At 33.4% G+C, this 18,003-nt stretch overlaps 1 protein-coding gene across 2 annotated transcripts in view; it reads right to left on the minus strand.

The window, feature by feature from the left end:
• Positions 1–16,862, minus strand: part of Utx (Utx histone demethylase) — a 183,852-nt gene extending 166,990 nt beyond the window's left edge. For both annotated transcript variants that reach the window (XM_076391159.1, XM_076391158.1), the window contains exons 1-3: positions 16,622–16,862; positions 15,928–16,181; positions 15,739–15,847 (exon numbers count right to left, since the gene is read on the minus strand). In XM_076391159.1, coding sequence (XP_076247274.1) covers positions 15,739–15,847; positions 15,928–16,181; positions 16,622–16,689 — 431 coding nt within the window. In that variant the 5' untranslated portion in view covers positions 16,690–16,862. The remainder of the gene's footprint in view (positions 1–15,738; positions 15,848–15,927; positions 16,182–16,621) is intronic.
• Between the last annotated feature and the right edge of the window lie 1,141 nt (positions 16,863–18,003).

Genomic DNA, 18,003 nt, shown 5'->3' on the forward strand with positions numbered 1-18,003 from the left:
AATGTTTTCAAGGATTAACGTAACATGCTGCTCAAAGGAACAGCTGATCTATCTGATCCTGTTTCTTGGTTACAATTTATAATAATGGTTTTTGTGCGGTACTACTTGCACGCCTATCTCCACTGAAATCTCCATTAGAAATTTTCAACGCGTACTGCTCTTGTTACTGAAATCTTGTTATTAAAATGATTCATAGGACGTTATGAAAGTGCTTGCAAATAGTCAGCAAGATCGTGCACCAGATACACAGCACTGGTTGCAAATATCTATGTGAAATCGGTTGCGCTGGCTTGGCTCCTAACACGAGAACGATGTTAAACAAGACAAACGTTTACACGATCCCTTTTTCTATTAGATTCGTGCCCTGAATTTTCCAATGCAGTCACGCTCGAATTTTGTGGAACACCCTGTACATGTAAATTATACGTTTTCGTTTTATCAGTCTTTCAAACTATTAAGATAAAATTTTTTAAATTTTATGTACTTTACTCAACATAAAAATGAGTAGATAATTATCTTTATTTAGATATTATACCTAAGAAATCTGTTAGTTCACTGTCTCCTTCTCTGTAAAGATTTCCAAGCTGCATATATTATTATATCATTACACCTACCCTTGTCGAAACTCCACCAATAGAAAGTTTTTCAGCCTATTCGCCTAGTATTCAGTTAATAGTATTTAACCACAGTACAACTCTGCTCAGGGTTTACGCCACGAGAGTCAAATCTCCTTCGAACTCTATCAAGAAAACATCACCCTCATCTTCTCATAAGTTACGCTTACAATACTTTTGCTCGAGACCTAACTACTTCTGCAAAATGAATTTGGCGTAAAACCTTGTACACTTCATGTGCACCATCGATATTTGTGCCCATAATTATGAAAGTGGTCTAAGTCAAAATTTAAAAAAAATGAATTTATCAGTTATTTCACACCACATTATTTTAAACTAAATTTATTCAATGTAATTTTTACGATATCGTAAAAAATGAACCATTAGATAGTGGTTGTTATTTTAACATTATATGGAATTCATTTAGTGTTAATTATGAAAGTGGTCTAAGTCAAAAATTTAAAGAAATTATATAAACATAACTTGAAAATGGCGCGTGGTCATTTAAAAAATGTTTAAATCGCGTAGAATATAATGAAAGAAAATCTAATTTTGATAATTTCTGGAATCTAAAGGATTTTGAAACCCAGAATCTATATCTGTGTACTACAGTTCATCAACGATTAATAAAACAAAGGCGGCCCAGAACTTTTGAAAGACCTATGAGAAAATGCTGCTACAAGTATTTTTTGTCAAGAAATAATAAGTCAGAAGTGTCGGTTTGCAGGAACATCAATGGATGAGATTCTTGAAAAATGAACCTTATAAAATGTTCTATAACATTTCTTTAGATGATTCTAAATTCCACGTTTTGGATCTTTCACCTAAAAGAGGAAGATCCAAAATATACGGAAATATTAAGCTACTTCCTTTATACACCACCACTAGACCAGTATCGGAAGAAAAACATAAAGATATTATGTGTTTACTACCATACATTCTTCCAGTTTTTCAAGAACATTTGAAAAATCTTGAAACCTCGAAAGGATAAATATGCATTACTTTTTTAGAATCATTAATAAATGTGCATGAATTATTTCATTAAAGTTATTGTTTCACATAAAACCCATGGTTCTTTATTGCTTTAAGTCATTTATAAGACATTCAGTTCATTTTGAAAATGGTCTAAGTCAATTTAAACGTTAAAAACAACATTTTCGTACGAGATTCACACAAAATTTCATATTCATAATAAATTTCTATCAATCAAGACTATCAAGATTCTAAATAAAAAGGTCGCATAATGTAAAAATATATTTCAATTCATGCAAATGCAATTCATTAAATATCTCGAAACAAGAAATATATGACTTAGACCACTTTCATAATTATGGGCACATTTAGTAAATCTTCTTTCATAAATGGGTAACTACTATTTACCCCAAAAGTAATGCCCCTTCGAGCCCAGGCAAAAGGTATCGCCAGCACGTAGCTGTCGAAGTTCTCGCGAGAGCAGAAACGAGAGAGGGATCAATCATTCGTCGGGGTTGCGTGGAAAAAATATTAATCTCGGCTGAGTCGGCCGTATCTGGGCCAGGGAATATCGATCGCGCGATCTGGGTCAGAGCTCGCATGCACCTTGCCGTGTTGCAGCACGTAGCCGCGCGCGACGGGGTGCAGGCGCGCGCGAGTGCAGCCTGCGGTGTCGTCGCGTTTGAGGAACGAGCGTGGCCTGCACGTGTGCAAGGGCCACATGAGAAGTCTCACGTGCAAGGTGCCCGCGCCAGAGGCCTCGCGGCAACGAGCGATAAGGGCGAATAAATGCGAGCCGACTGCTAAGGGACCACTTCCTTAGTCCAATTCCCCCCCCGACGATACGCGCGACCAATGGCAAGATAAGTATTCAAATTAATTGACCCTTGTCGTCTCTGAATTTTATGCCCCCGTGCGTATGCATCGCTGCCTTCGACTTTCGTGAAATGCTTGTAAACGCGATACCCCTGACGCGCTTTTCGCTGGGCGTTTGCTGTTTGGGAGATTACGAGATACAAATGGATTTGCTTCTTCTTGTACGGGGCGTCAGGGTGGGGAGGGTTTAAGGGAGGAATGAAAAGAGAGATGGGAATGAGACGTTAAGGTTTGAAGCTAGACACGATATCGATATCCTTAACAATTATTGGAAATTTAGTATTGGGAAGATCGAAATACTATCCCATAAAAACTGTTAAAATAATAAAGATTAACAATAAACAATTATTAATCTTTATTATAGATAATATAATAAGATAATATAATAAGATAATAAAGATTAATAATTGTTTTGATTAACAATAAACAATTATTAATAATTGTTTTGATTAACAATAAACAATTATTAATAAGATAATATAATATAATAAGGTAATATAATAAGATAATAAAGATTAATAATTGTTTATTGTTAATAATTGTTTATTATTATAATTGTTTATTAATAATTGTTTATTGTTAATCTTTATTATCTTATTATATTATATTATCTTATTAATAATTGTTTATTGTTAATCTTTATTATCTTAACAGTTTCGATTTTGGTTTATTCTAATCGATTAACAATCGTTTATTGTTAATTCTTCACTTTATGGACGTTTTTGGTTAGAGTTGTTACAGACTTTTTTGCACGTACATATTTAAGTGGAATTTACCTTAATTTATTTTCTGAGTTTGAAGGAAATAAGGACAGTAACTTACTCGATAATAATTGCAGTTTTAAAATAGCAGCGAGATTTCAAGGCATATTGAGTTTATCGTGTAATACTTGTACAATGATAAAAAGTAAAATGACTGCTTAGTAATAATATGAGACATTAATATTTTTTTAAAATGAAGCTATAAGAATAGTAACCTTCTTGCAGTTATTTTAAAATATAATATACTAAATAATTTACTATGCTCTACATATATGTATCTATACAGAATTTCCTCGATATAGCCTCGTTATATTTGCTACAGATTTAAATTATTTAGGGTGTAGATGTTTTATTTATGTGTCTTTCCAGTTACAATTTTTTATACGACTAAAGTGGGATACAGTGAGCATAATCTGATCTCGATAACGTGTTCAACAGTATAAATTTGCCAATGGAGCGAAAGGCTTATACTGAGAAAATACAATGTACTCTTTCTGCATCAGTGACATAATTAAAATATCATAATTTTTCTAGAAATGAGAACATGTAGCTAAATTTTATACAAGAACCAGTTTTGTATACTAATAAGTCAAAACCAGTTATTTTTTGAATTGTATTATTATTGCAGCAAATGAGGAATATGTATCTTTAAATTTATATATTTAGATATCCGATTCGAATTTCATATATTATTCCACCACAATCAAAAGCAGAGTATCCGACGTACATATAATAGGAGCATCCATGATAAGTGTGTAATTAGATAAGCGACGAGATTAGCCGTGACAATTAATAACAGAGATAACTGACAGTGACAAGAAAACTAACTGCCATTCATTAAGCTCTCAAGATGTTCTGAGTGGAATAAGATAATGTTCTGTTGCTAAATGCAGCAGTCTTTTATACATACTTCTGCAACACCTCATACGCTTCACAATAAAGATTTTAAACGTTCTAATATCATTTATAAACTATCGATAAAACGAAGAATCCATTAAGACAAGTAACCATTAAACCATGAATAAAAAATAGAAACAGTAATTGTGCTACTAATTATGAAAGTGGTTCAAGTAAAACATCAGAAAAAAATTGAATTTATCACTCATTTCGTGTTGCATTGATTTAAATTACGAAATAAGTGATAAATTCAACTTATTTAAGTTTCTCATGTTTACCACTTTCATAACTCCTAATAATTATTTTGTCTTGTTTATTATATTATAGATGCAGAAAAAATATCTAAAATGTATAGGAAGGAATAACTACAAGTTTAAAAAAACAAATTATTGTACATAAGTACTTCTATCAGTCATTTTGACTGCTTTGGCAGAGGTAATAAACTCAGTACCAAACAACAAACATTGCCAATGCATTCTATCATGAAGCATCGTAATGTCTCATTTATCCGCTATGAATTCTTCAATTTCCTTCATTCCCATAGGGAATCAAAGTCACAAAAGGGTTACGAGAAATATGGATCATGTTAACGTCAACGCAGACTATTCAACACAGCCCGATCTGCTCGCGAATATACATCATAAGCATCATGAAGCGTTAGAAAGTGATTTTACAGTAAGTCATTTATCAAGTTCCGTGTCACATGGATTTTGTACGACTTCATGCTTGGTACACGTGGAACCAGCGTTGACAATTTCATTACGCGAGATTATGATGTACGGAATGCTTCAAAATTATGGATAGGATGAGACAAGAACAAATATTTTTAGGGAAGCATGAATGAAAATAAATTATTTAAAAAAATATTGAACTGTTCTATTTACACAATTTATGCAGTCAGATTACTATTCCAAATTTTTGTGAGCCTAATATGTAGATAGGGAAGTAGGAAAGTATGAATAAAAATAAATTATTTAAAAAGATATTGAACTGTTCAATTTCTATAATTTATGTAGTCAGATTAGATAGAAGACTACTATTTCAAATTTTTGTGGACTTAGTATGGTTAGAAATATGATACAGAAATTCAAAATAATTTGATGTAAAGTATGCACAATAATCCAAGAAAAAACAGCAAAGAAACGTATTTGCACTTAAACTAAAATAAAATTATCAAATACCATTTACAAAGGTATGTACCAATTTCAAAATTACTATTTTATTATTCATTTTTTAACGAAAAATAAATTCCTGTGTCTGAAAACGGATTTAAAAAATTGTTGAAGATATTTTACTCCTTTGCTGACATAATTTTTTTCTTAACTGCACTGACTCACAGATATAAAAAGCATTTCGAATATTTTCATACCCCTTAATTATGAAACACTGTATAATTTACAGTACTGTGAAGGAAACAAATATCCCTTGGCATTCCAATATAATTAATGATTAGCATGAACAACGCGAATTAGTAGTCTTTCGTGACAAGTGACTGTAATGACTGCTCTTTCGCTGGGATAACGTATGCAAATTATTTTTACAAATTGCCCATTCAGATTTTAGGGACTTCGTGCCTCTCTCGGCCAGCGCTCGTGCAAACGGCGCACTGGGACTGTCCGCCATGGCAGAGTGCTGTTGAGTCACGTGCAACGCATAGAGATGCGTTGCAGACGATCGATTTTACTGTTTCTCCTTCCACGCACGTGTTCACTCGTCTATGGTTACCCATCGAACTAGGATTCGAAACAATGAGTATTTCGCCGACAAATCAATCCTCTTTCAAGTTACTGAAATAATTTAATTAGCCAACATTCCTTCGGGAGACTAAATAAAAATTTATTGCAGACTTTGTGGGCGAGTTGACTACCCTCTCATGATTTCGGAGTTCCTTAGAGATATATTCGTCCAAGTAAGATAGAATTCTAAATGAAGTTTGAAAGTTAAATGGTAGCAGAAATTCTGCAATGTTACTAGAAGCAAAATTATCAAAATTCAGTATCTTTTATTTTTGGAGCCGAGGAGGAGAGTGTTTGAGAAAGTTATTTATCAATAGTATTTTCTGATAGTGTGATAGGAACTTAATCGAATAAAATTTTCTGCAATTTCAACCCCCTTTGAGATATGTTACCCTATGTAGTCTTGCATTTCCCCTACACTTTGACCAAACTTTTTGAAGATTTAATAAATTTGCTATTCGGTCTCATGGGGGATAGGGACCTTCCTGTAATAAATCTATAGTACCAACACGACAAACGGTATCCCATATTGCGTAAGTCCTGAAAGTGTCCAAAAGGGGTCTTTAAAACATCCAAAGTTACAAATCAGTATGTTTTTAAGACGCCTTAAAAAACATTCATAAGACGTGCAAAAGGCATCCAAAAGCGTAAACTTTTAAGCTGTGTCCATGTAGTGTTCCTTTAAGACGCCTTATGAACATAAATTTCTGAACTTTTTAAGATGTACGCTGTTGGATGTTTTTAAGACATTCAGATTATGTCGTAAGATGTTCAGGCATAAAACAGACATAAAATAGGCATCTTCAAGATGTCGTGTGCTATCTGGGATATAGATCAAAATTGCTTTACTATATCATCCCCCCTAAAACCTTTAACTATAGAAATATGGTCTGCTAGTACCCACCAATTTTCCCATAATAAGTAACTGTGGTAATCTGTCTATCAACATCTCGTTAATTCTCAGTGACTAAAATGAAGCGAAATTTAAATATATACGTTACATAACAGAAATTTTAAAATCATTTCGCAGTATAACCATATAATAAAATAATAATAATGATAATGATAATATACCAAAGAACAAGTGATATTTGTGATTCTCAAGTACCAATGTTACATTAGGCCAATCGTGGTTTTGATCCATCACGGATCAAATCTATAGAGAAAACGTATTTATATACTCATGAAAGTAGACAAACAGAGCATTGATATTAATATTTTGAAATATTTTTACTAATATGTGTTAGCCTGTTAAGTGTGTTGTTCTATTTAAAAACTATGTAACTACATACTTTGTGACGCTGTTACCTGTACATGACGAGTATACTCTTTTTAACACACAAAATCACAATTTCATCATAATAAATACAGTCGTCATGGCACAAGAAACTGCAATTTTTTCGTGACGAATATACTCGTCAAAACAAAAACAACTGTCATTTCTTCGTGACGAATATACTCGGTTTGACATAAAAAAATTGTCATTTCTTCATGACGAGTATACTCGTCATACTAAAAACAAATTGCAATTTCTTTATGACGAGTATACACGTCACAATCCAAAAAGAAATTGCAATTTCTTTATGACGAGTATACACGTCACAATACAAAAAACAAATTGCAATTTCTTTATGACGAGTATACACGTCACGATACAAAAAACTGCCATTTCTTCATGACGAGTATATTTATCATAATACAAAGAACCTGTAATTTCTTTAAGACGAGTATACTCGTCGTACACAAGCTAACAGGTTAACATACAGACTTTTATAGCAACTAATTTTCGACTCTACATAAACAATTGACTACATCAAGATATCTTAGCAAACAACGCGAAGCTAATGCTAGCAATCCATATTTCTATAGTCGAACCCTAAAAGCTCTGTCCTCAAAAAATTCCCTAGAAACCTAGGATCCCAACCGAACACAAAAAAACAACGACAATTCGAAGGACTACTGAAAGAAGACTGGGGGATACTTTGTCAGGACAAAACGAGAAAATAGCTGTCCACGATTACTACCGTGGCACGTACAAAATAGGAGGATCGATATCGCGAAACAGTAGCGCGTATAGAGTCGACTGACTGCATAATACAGTGGCGGCTATAAATATTGCAGGCGCCGATACAGCGGACAATACGCGAGCGGCGCGCGTACGAGAGATTACAAACTGACGAGTCGCACGCGTCATGTGAATCACCCTTAGGGAGATTCGTCTCTGTTCTACTGGAAGGGGGTGAAAAGCTGTCGAGAAAAGGTTCGCTGACCGAAAGAAGGGGTTGCTGTCAGCCTCCCTTCGAAGAACCGAACAGGAAGCTCTAAAAATATGTTTTTGATCTACTTCCTGGGCCTGTGCAAGGTGACGAAAAATTATTATTTTAGCGATGTATTCTTTTTCTCGTGAAAATTCTCTTTAGGGAAGATTTTGATGAGACTCTGGCCCTCGTTTTGGGGGAAAATTTTGATTCGTGTGAAACTGACTTCTCTGAGGAAAGGGGCAAGAATGGTTTGAATCTTATTTACCTGTTTTTATAACGTAGAAAGTGGACCAATCAGAATTGCCACACTTTCAAAGCCGTGAAAGTTTTTCCTTGATTAAAATTGAAGTTTTAATTTATGGAGCAAGAACGTAAAAAAGGGAAAACTTGACAAGGTTTGTTTTTATTACGAGCCCCTCCATTGTTAATTTAATTATTTTTCTTGAATTAAATCGAGACTACTTTCAGCTTTAACTTTTTAGTTAATAGTGATTCTCGTCGAGAAGACAGAATGCTCCGTCACATCAGAAAGAATTAATGCAATCAGCCCCTAGAAATTTTAATTAATTTTTATGAATGGTACAGAAATATTATTTAGTTCCAGAGTGGCTAATTATGTTCGCAAAAATTTCTGTGTAATTATATAAATAGTTTGAAGTTCCCAAGAGATTCTTAGAAGAGTTTACCTAGGGGACTACACAGTGGTCCTTTCTACATTTTCTAAGTAGACATTCCCCTATTAAAATTCTTAGAAATTTTCAAAAAAGTCGTTCACATTTAGCGCAGTTAACATCCAATTCCATGGCAAAATGAAGAACGTTCAAATTAGGCGTAAAGCATCAATTATCTCTCAACTGACAGAAATTTAATGTTTACTGGACTATATTAGGCATCATTACTCTAAATGTATCCCTGAAGAGATTAAAAATGAATTAACGAACACATAAACACGTGTGTAATAATTACTCTTAAGGGCTACATCATTTGCATAAGAGGTCTCCATCCCATGGTAAAGTAAACGAACTACGCACAGTGAATGCTGTGCGTGCAGTCACACGACGCAGGGTAACAAAGAAATAACTTCACGGTACAGAAACGGTAATATTCATTTCACCGTCAATACTTCGCGAGTGGCGTGCGTCGAGCCATTTTCTCTTTGTAATTTCTGTTATCGACGAACCGTGTGCCTTTATTCGTATAATTATCGCGATCGTAGCACGATGCCGTACTCTCCACCGCAATAAACTAACCTATCACGCAAATCTAATAAGGTCCGATTCGTTTCAATCTGTTGGAAACTCGAAAAGCTACTATAAAAACATCTTCATTCATAATCATCGCGCGGAAAAAACAAACATCAACCTAAACGTTCAATTAAGCTCGAAAAGGATGGATAAGTCTGATCACGTGACGTACAGTGTCGTTTAAAATTCCCGCGCGAATGCATCGATCTATCGTTTTTGATTTACACTTGAAATCATTTAATTTTTCGCGCTAAAGACTCGTATAGATTAATCGCTTGAATTCTAGTCAATTATGTTCGAGTCACTTGATATCAAGTTCTTCATCGCACAAGTCAGGTTACATGAACTCACGTCATCTGCAGATTCATGGAATTTGATGTCGAGTTTGTGATCACATAAGTTACTTGAATTCAAGTCACTTCTCTTTAAGTAGCTTAATATCAAGTATATCAAGTTTATATTCACACAAACCAATTTACTGGAAGGACTCGTTTAAATCATTCAAGTTACTTCAATTCAAGTCACTTGTGTTTAAGTAGCTTGATGCCAAGTTTGTTTCCACACAAGTCAAGTTACTTGAATTTAAGTGTGGTAGCACACCTCAATCAGTATTCATTTCAAGTTAAAGAAAAACTGAAAACACCTTAACCGAACTTGAAACTTGAAACAGTATTTCAAGTCAAATAAAATAACACCTCCAGATTGGTCAAGTTGTGTCAAATATCACTTGCATTCGAGTAACTTTACCAACCTGAACGAGCCTTAAGATTTTTCAAGTGATGTAATATAAAGACTTTAATAATACTATAACGAGGTTCTTTGTTTTAACATCATTTTTTTTCATCGAGTCGGAACAACAACGAATACATGGCTACCAACTATGTGGTAGTATCGAGCGTTCCAGTTTTCTTTAGTTACTGTATACGACTTCGCGGTTTATTGTTGCATTTTCACGGCGGACAAAAAAGACGGAAAAGAAAGTCGGGGAAAGATGGAAAGAAAAACGGGCAGAAAATGTTACGTAAAATGTTACAAAGCCCGACTCTAATTAGAGAAGTCGGAATTATAACAAGTACAGGGAGGAAAATTTTGTTTAACCGTTAATTAAGATACGCGTAATAAGAAAGTGTGTTTAAATATATAATTATCTACAATTTCAGTAGATTTTCGAATACTCATTATTACAATATTTTCACAGGAGAAAATTCTAATTTTGAAATTTTTTAGTATTTTTCGAGCGGGATAAATATGTAGGAAAAAAATTTGTTCTAAGGGGATCTATTTAATAAAAGCACACTTTTATTTCCGGAAGAATGGGTTCGTTGATACTGCTTAAACAAAAGGCACGTTGTGCCCATGTAATCCCGTCTTCTCTTACAAATGGCCCACGTCAAATAATTGCTGTTACGTACTTCCTACTAAGCACACCTGAACGGACGCTTTGAAACCCAATATATCCAAGGAAACCGCCTCTCGCGATCGCAAAGAAAGGATTTTCCATTCAATTTCACCTAGTGAATAAATCTGCGGTTTATCGAACGAGATAAAGACGGAAGACATTCTACCCTACCATGTCGCCTCCATATAATTGTCACGTTTACTTCTTTATCAACACGCGTGTGCAAACTACGTAATCGACATCCTCCCCTGATTTATGTCACTTTATTAATCAACTGCTCGATTGGAGCAATGATAAGCAACCTTTAATACAAAAATCCCTTTGAATAAAGTGTCTACTAAATGTAATGTTAAAAATCCCTATGAATAAAATGTCTACTAAGTGTAATATTAAAAATCCCTATGAATAAAATGTCTACTAAATGGAATGTTAAAAATCCCTATGAATAAAATGTCTCCTAAATGTAATGTTAAAAATCCCTATGAATAAAATGTCTACTAAATGTAATGTTAAAAATCCCTATGAATAAAATGTCTACTAAATGTAATGTTAAAAATCCCTATAAATAAAATGTCTACTAAATGTAATGTTAAAAATCCCTATGAATAAAATGTCTACTAAATGTAATGTTAAAAATCCCTATGAATAATATATCTACTAGATGTAATGTTAAAAATCCTAATTTTTTGTAGCATATATGAGAAAATTGCTAACATATAAAATGGGGTATTCTATTTTTAATTTGAGTAGCAAGGTGTACATTTTCTTTTCGATAGAATTTGGAATTAATTTTGAAGAAATATGAATATATGAACTTTCTTTACAGAAAATTAATTTCTTCTTTTAAAGTACTGTATATAGGCAATAGTAGAAGTTGATTTTCGTAGTATGCAATCAGGTTTAATTCTATTATTTTTGTTTTTTATAATCATTGTAGTGATACTAAAATATAATGAATGTAGAAAAATGAGAAACAAGTTGCAAGTGAATATTTTGCACTTTTGAAATTCATAGTAGCATGAATCTTCATTTATTTTTTTAACAAACACATATTATACATAAAATTCACTTACAAGACATACATAATCTCATAACAAAAATATTGCTCGTAGATTTTGAACACTTTTTATTTCAGATATTCATACTGAAATACACTCGTTTCGAATATCATTTAATAAAAATTTTAATATTAGAGTAATGGTAAAATTTTCTATTATGTTTTAGCTGGTTCAAGTAGATCACAGAAATAACTCTAATAACAGATCAAAGAGAGAGTTTAGGTAAATAAATTAAAGAGAAATAATAAGGAAAACTGTTATGAGTTACAAGTTGAAAGGTATAAATTATAAACCCGCTATCATGTTTCAAGAAAATTGTCTAGTTACTTTGATGTCTCAATGTTGCTAACCGATTCCACGTACCTGTGCTAAATGCGAGGTTCTGACGCGATACGAACCAACACACAGTTAACGAAACGTAATAGGGGTTAAGAAAAGGGGATACGTATAATCGCTGCTAATTAGCAGTTTAAACGAATACACAACGACTTGCAGTTGAGTTCCAACCCTTCAAGGAGCGTTTCGTTACTCGTGGAAATAACTAGACATCAACAGCAACATCACAAAAATTTTACGTATATTTAAATAAACAAAATTAAAGAACTTTAAGTATTTGAAATTAAAAATATAAGTAGATATCTTTTTGAGTAGAAAAATTTCAGTTTATAAAAAATTAATTTCCAAAATTTCACTCTATAAATCTGGTTTCAAATACTCCTGGACAAACAAACAAATTATTCACTAAACAATTATAAATTAAAACTACAGCTGCATTATAAGTAAACCAAGTATTTTTAAGTTCACATGAATTAACATAACACGTAATAAATAAAAGATATGACACTAAAGTGGAAAAAGTATGTTTTAAATTTAAATAATTGTCGTATTAAGGATATATTTACTTTGAACAGTGCAAACAGGTATATTTTTCCCCATTCACGAGTATTTAATATACTATCCAAATTAATTACATTAACACAACCAACAAAAGCAAAACACGCGCTATTTAAACGTACTAGCTTACACATACCCAAGCTATTCAAAATAATCCACGAGATCCCTAGTCGCGAATGTATCGAAAAGGGCTACAGTGAAATCCATCCCGCTGCTCGTTAATTACGAAACAGATGAAAAAGTGTTATTCAAGCTGATAGCTTTTTAACGAATTGAAATTTTCACTTTTCGTGCAAAAATCCCAGCCTCCGAATACACGAACACCAAACTCGATCAAAGTGAAATTGTGACCGCTCGTTACTGGATTGAAAATGGAAACCATCTAGTGACTTTTTCTCGTTCACCTTTTCGAAAGACTTTATCAGGCATAATTTCGAAAATTTAAATAAATCAAATGAATCGCAATGTTTCAACGACACGAGTTTCTCGTTCATTTTTATCGCGAATACGCCACTCAGTTTCACGCAATCAAATAAAATGTATTCAATATCGCCTCGGAGAATTTTGATTTAGGGGAAAATCATGTGTGGGCGTCAATCACAGAAATTGATAGCGTTTAGGCGATATCACAGTCGAGTAGAACGGCGAAGAACCGAAAGGGAGTTTTCTGTGAGCCTCGTTCCACGGGAATCTTGCCTCATCCGTGTTAAGGAGGGTTGAACAGGAAATCGATATTCCCACTCGTGACCGTCTACAAAGCCGATTGCCTGACAGGAAACGTCAAGTCAACAGTAACAATATTTGTCACGTGCTCGTGCCGAATTACAAGGTGGAATAAATGTAACTGGACTGCGAGGTTTTATGGATTTAGTGGAATTTCGAACATGTAAAAAATTACAGAACTAATATAATGAAACCTAGTATTAAAAAGTATAGAAAATATTAAAGATGAAGCAAATTTTTATTTTAGTTCCATTTCAGTAACTATATTTATGAAAGTATGAAATTGCAAATATGAAGTAATTAGTCATATTTTAAAAAATGAAATTCCTCATAAATTCAAAAATTAGGAAAAAGTAGAAAGAATTATATAACATCTTCACAGAACATAAAAGAGTTAAAATATTCATAAATAATAAAAAAATATACGAATATAGATAATACAAACTTAAATAAATATCCTTTAAAAAATAAAACTATTATGAAAGTCAGCATGTTAATTTTGCACAAATCCTTTGAAACATAAATAAAAAAATATTCTCTGTATATATTCTTTATCTATCATCTGTAGATGTATTTCTATTCTATATATTTCTATCTTAGAACAGAAGATTTGCAGCAAAATCGTTGTATAGGGATATCTAGGGACATTTGGATTCCGAGTTCCCACGACACGACGATATTATCAGGTTTATGACGAATGAACGTTTGACCTGGTCACTGACACGTCACGCCACTAATCGAAAATGACGAACAGTAACCCACATTAATTGATATTCGATGGTGCTGCAATCTTTCGGGCTATTTCGAATCGCCTAATGAAGAATTAATCGGGACGGTTCAATCTCTGAATTTGCGAAAGTTAAATGTCATATTATTCGCGCGCGAACGGTGTGTAACGAAATTCGAACACGTCTGTATTTCATCGACATCGATTAAGCTTATATTAAATTTCCTGAGCAGCTTTATTAAGACAGTCTACGCGTGTCACAATCGATATTCTCGCCGAAATAATTTCGAGCTGGAGTACGAGCTTCAAGTACCCACGGAGAACAATTTCAAAAATAATTTCATGGCATACAGAACTAAATGCTATTATAACAAAAGTGTCTGTCATATTTTTAAACTGAAAATGGCTTGTGAGATCTGCGTAGCGTAGGACAAAGAAAACATTTCACAGAAACAGTTTTCATTTGGCAGACAGCAGGAAATTACGTGCAAAAAAGCTTACGAGTAGTTATAAGCGTAACGTTTGTGTGGGAAATCTAAATTACCATTTCGGTCGCTGAAACAGATGTGTATTTGGCCTATTATCCCTCTCCCCCCGCCCCAAATTCTCCTAGTCGCCATATCGCGACGCCAGCCTAGCACGTAGGCACTTTCGTCCGCCAGAGGGAAATTAGAGACATCTGTGATTGAATATTGTTACTAATAAGCTACTCGCACGATAATGAGCCTTAGAAATGATCTACGTTATCGACGTTACTTAGAGGCCTGCTGTACCGATAGCAAGGGGCGAAATTACCTACAGGATTTCCCGCGAAATTAAAAAAATAGAATATACACGACGAGAACGATGAACTCTGTGTGTACACCGATCAAGGGGCCGACGCCCCCTTTTCAAGGCGAGCAACTCTCATAAGAGATTACAACATTTTTCTGTGGAGATACTTTTAAGCGCTTTGCTTTTGCTTTTATTTCCCAAAGCAGAAGTTCAATGGACAGTTCAGAATCTAGATAGTTAATAATACTATAACGTAGTACAAGGGTATTCTACTCGTAAAATGTTGTTCAATGTTTAAATCACACTCGGAAAATTACAATATATGTTATAATTAAGCTGCGGATATTTATGCATTTGAGGGAAATTTAAATGAGCAAAAAAATACAGCATACATAATTTACAAAATATCCGAAGTATGTATCATATCATTATTTATGAAAAATGAGAAAAATTTCTATTTGGCTCTTATTTCTTCTATTTATAAAACTATGAAATTACATAAACATCCGCAGTTTAGTTATAATTGAGCAGTTAACAGCACAAAGTAATTAACTCCACTTTTTGAGTTTTTTAAAATGTTAATGTCAAAGCACTTGTTGGACGCTTAACTTTGTATGTTTAAAATTAATATAAATATTTCTATTTTGTGGAGTTAATCGATTTGGCAAATGCATGATTCAATTATTAATTTGAAAGTAATTATTATTCTCCATTAAAGTGTTAAAAAACTAGGGTTGTACACCAAGATGATAAGATCATGCAACAATATACTATTAAATATAATTGTATTATAATCACTCACCATTGGAAGGCATTAAAATGGTAATACACAAGTCCTTGTCCATACAAAAATGACGCATCTTTCCAGTAGTCTCCTTTGAGGGAATAGAATTTCTGATACGCAGACATAGCTAGAAATATAAAAAAATAAATATAAAACTTACTATTATACAAACACCACCATAAAAATTTAGTACAAATTACTAGTCACCTTTACTATAATCTTCTAAAAGTAAATGGAAGTGTCCCAGTTTGCAGTACGTTTTAGGATCAATACTGATTCCTTTATCCTCATCGTCATCTTTCATTTCATCCAAATTCATTTTTGTACTATCTGCTTTCCTACGTTGTTTCTCAGCCTGTGCTTGAACCAGCATTCTCTCTAAATACTTGATCGCACGAACAACCAAAGCTTTCTTCTTTCCTTGCTCCGGAGAGTTTAATTTCAGGAATCCGAACTGCCGGCTGTATAAACATCAAAGAACAGAATAGTTATTAAACATTGTGCATAAACATTGCATATGAGCAAAGATTATTATGCTTACTCATTTATCAATTCCGACATATTTCGAGCAAAATTTATATTGAGGTACAAATTCGAATATTCGTTAAACAAAGTCTTACAAGATTGAAATTTCTAAGATTGTAAATTATTTTTAGGCAATTTAAGTCATATTGAAAGCATAACACTCGTGAATTGAATGTAGCACGATGGGACGCGCGAGAAGGATGTCAGTAGGTTGCACGCACGTCTAAATAAACCGATCGAATAGCGCGCCTATTCTGTCAAACAACTTTCTAGGTTATATTCGAGGAACAAGGCGATAGGAACGCGGCGGTCGAGCAAAAAATTGAGAAACCGGCACGAAATTCGTTTATACGAGCTTCGTTCGTTTCGAAATTACCTGTCTAATTCGGATAGTGTCTGTAATTCTTGAGGAGTCAAGTTTATATCGTCAGTCTCCTGGGCCATTTTCACGCTCGGTAAACAGACTTAGTGAAAACAGAAAGGACACATGTTTGGACGCGGAACAGACCGCCTCGCGCGAAAATACGGGAGTTTTTCTTGATTCGCGGCCTCGACACTTTTGTCACCTCATCAGAACGAGAAGTTTTTAAAAGCGGCGATCAGGTTAAACCAGGATGGCGAATCACGCGATGGAAGACCATTGCCGTGGCTCGTATCGACTTGTAATTCCGGCGTTCTAGAACATTGGATTCTGTGACGTACCAAAGTGGCGCGAAAATTTGAAAACGTCAAATTGTTTGAGTATCACCCCTGGTAAAATGTTTTCGATCAAACGCAACAGTATGAAGTTATTCAAAAATATTGTGGCTTTTGAAATATAAAATGCTACTGTGTGAATATAAAACATATGGAGATGTTTTTAAATAATTTCATATCGTTGCGTTTGATCAAAAACTTTTTGCCAGGGGTAGTATAGCAGAGATTCCCATGTCCTAATTTTCGAACGTTTTATTATCTGAAAATTCTGTTATCTAAACGAAGTGTCTCAACCCTTTTTTTCCCAAATTATTTAATAATTACAAAGAAATATTTTTATTTTGAACATTTCGCGTATAAAATATGCGTTTCATGAAACTATTCTAATGTTTTCAAAAAATTCAAGCCTTCGTTACGTTTCTTGTTATTTATTCTTAGTACTGACAAATAAAGAATTTAGCAAATAAAAGTTATAATGAAGATATGCTTTGTTACGTCCAAACATTCGAGGCATTTAAGAAAGGGCTTTAATGATTTGAAGCACAAAAATAGTGTAACTCTACAAAAATGCAAAAATGTTTAAGTTTGTTGACTTTTACTTGAATAAACGAAGTTTAATATCAAAAGAATGGTTGTTCTATTATCTCGACAATTTTGTCACCCTAATAGCTTGGATATGGAAAGCTTTGCTATTTGCAATACTTAAATATTGACTGAAATATTTTTCTTTTTTCTACGAAAGTTTAATGTCGTATCGATATCGTTATATTATTCCAAACGAAATAGAAAGTCAGATTGTCATTATTATTAAAAATTACCATATAAAATTACATACAGTGATAATTAAATTGGTTACACTAACATTATGCGCGATTTCAGAGTTAGCACGAGAAATCCTCAAAGCAATTGCGATTTCTATCAATATCGATAAGACTCAAATGTCATGACTTAATTAACTGGTAGAATGTCATGCTTTCAATATTACTACCCGTTAGTACATAAGATAATATTTAACAATAATTATTAACTTTCATACGAACCAATGACAAGCAACAAAAAAGT

Source organism: Calliopsis andreniformis, unplaced genomic scaffold (genome assembly GCF_051401765.1).
Source record: "Calliopsis andreniformis isolate RMS-2024a unplaced genomic scaffold, iyCalAndr_principal scaffold0022, whole genome shotgun sequence".
Taxonomy (NCBI): domain Eukaryota; kingdom Metazoa; phylum Arthropoda; class Insecta; order Hymenoptera; family Andrenidae; genus Calliopsis; species Calliopsis andreniformis.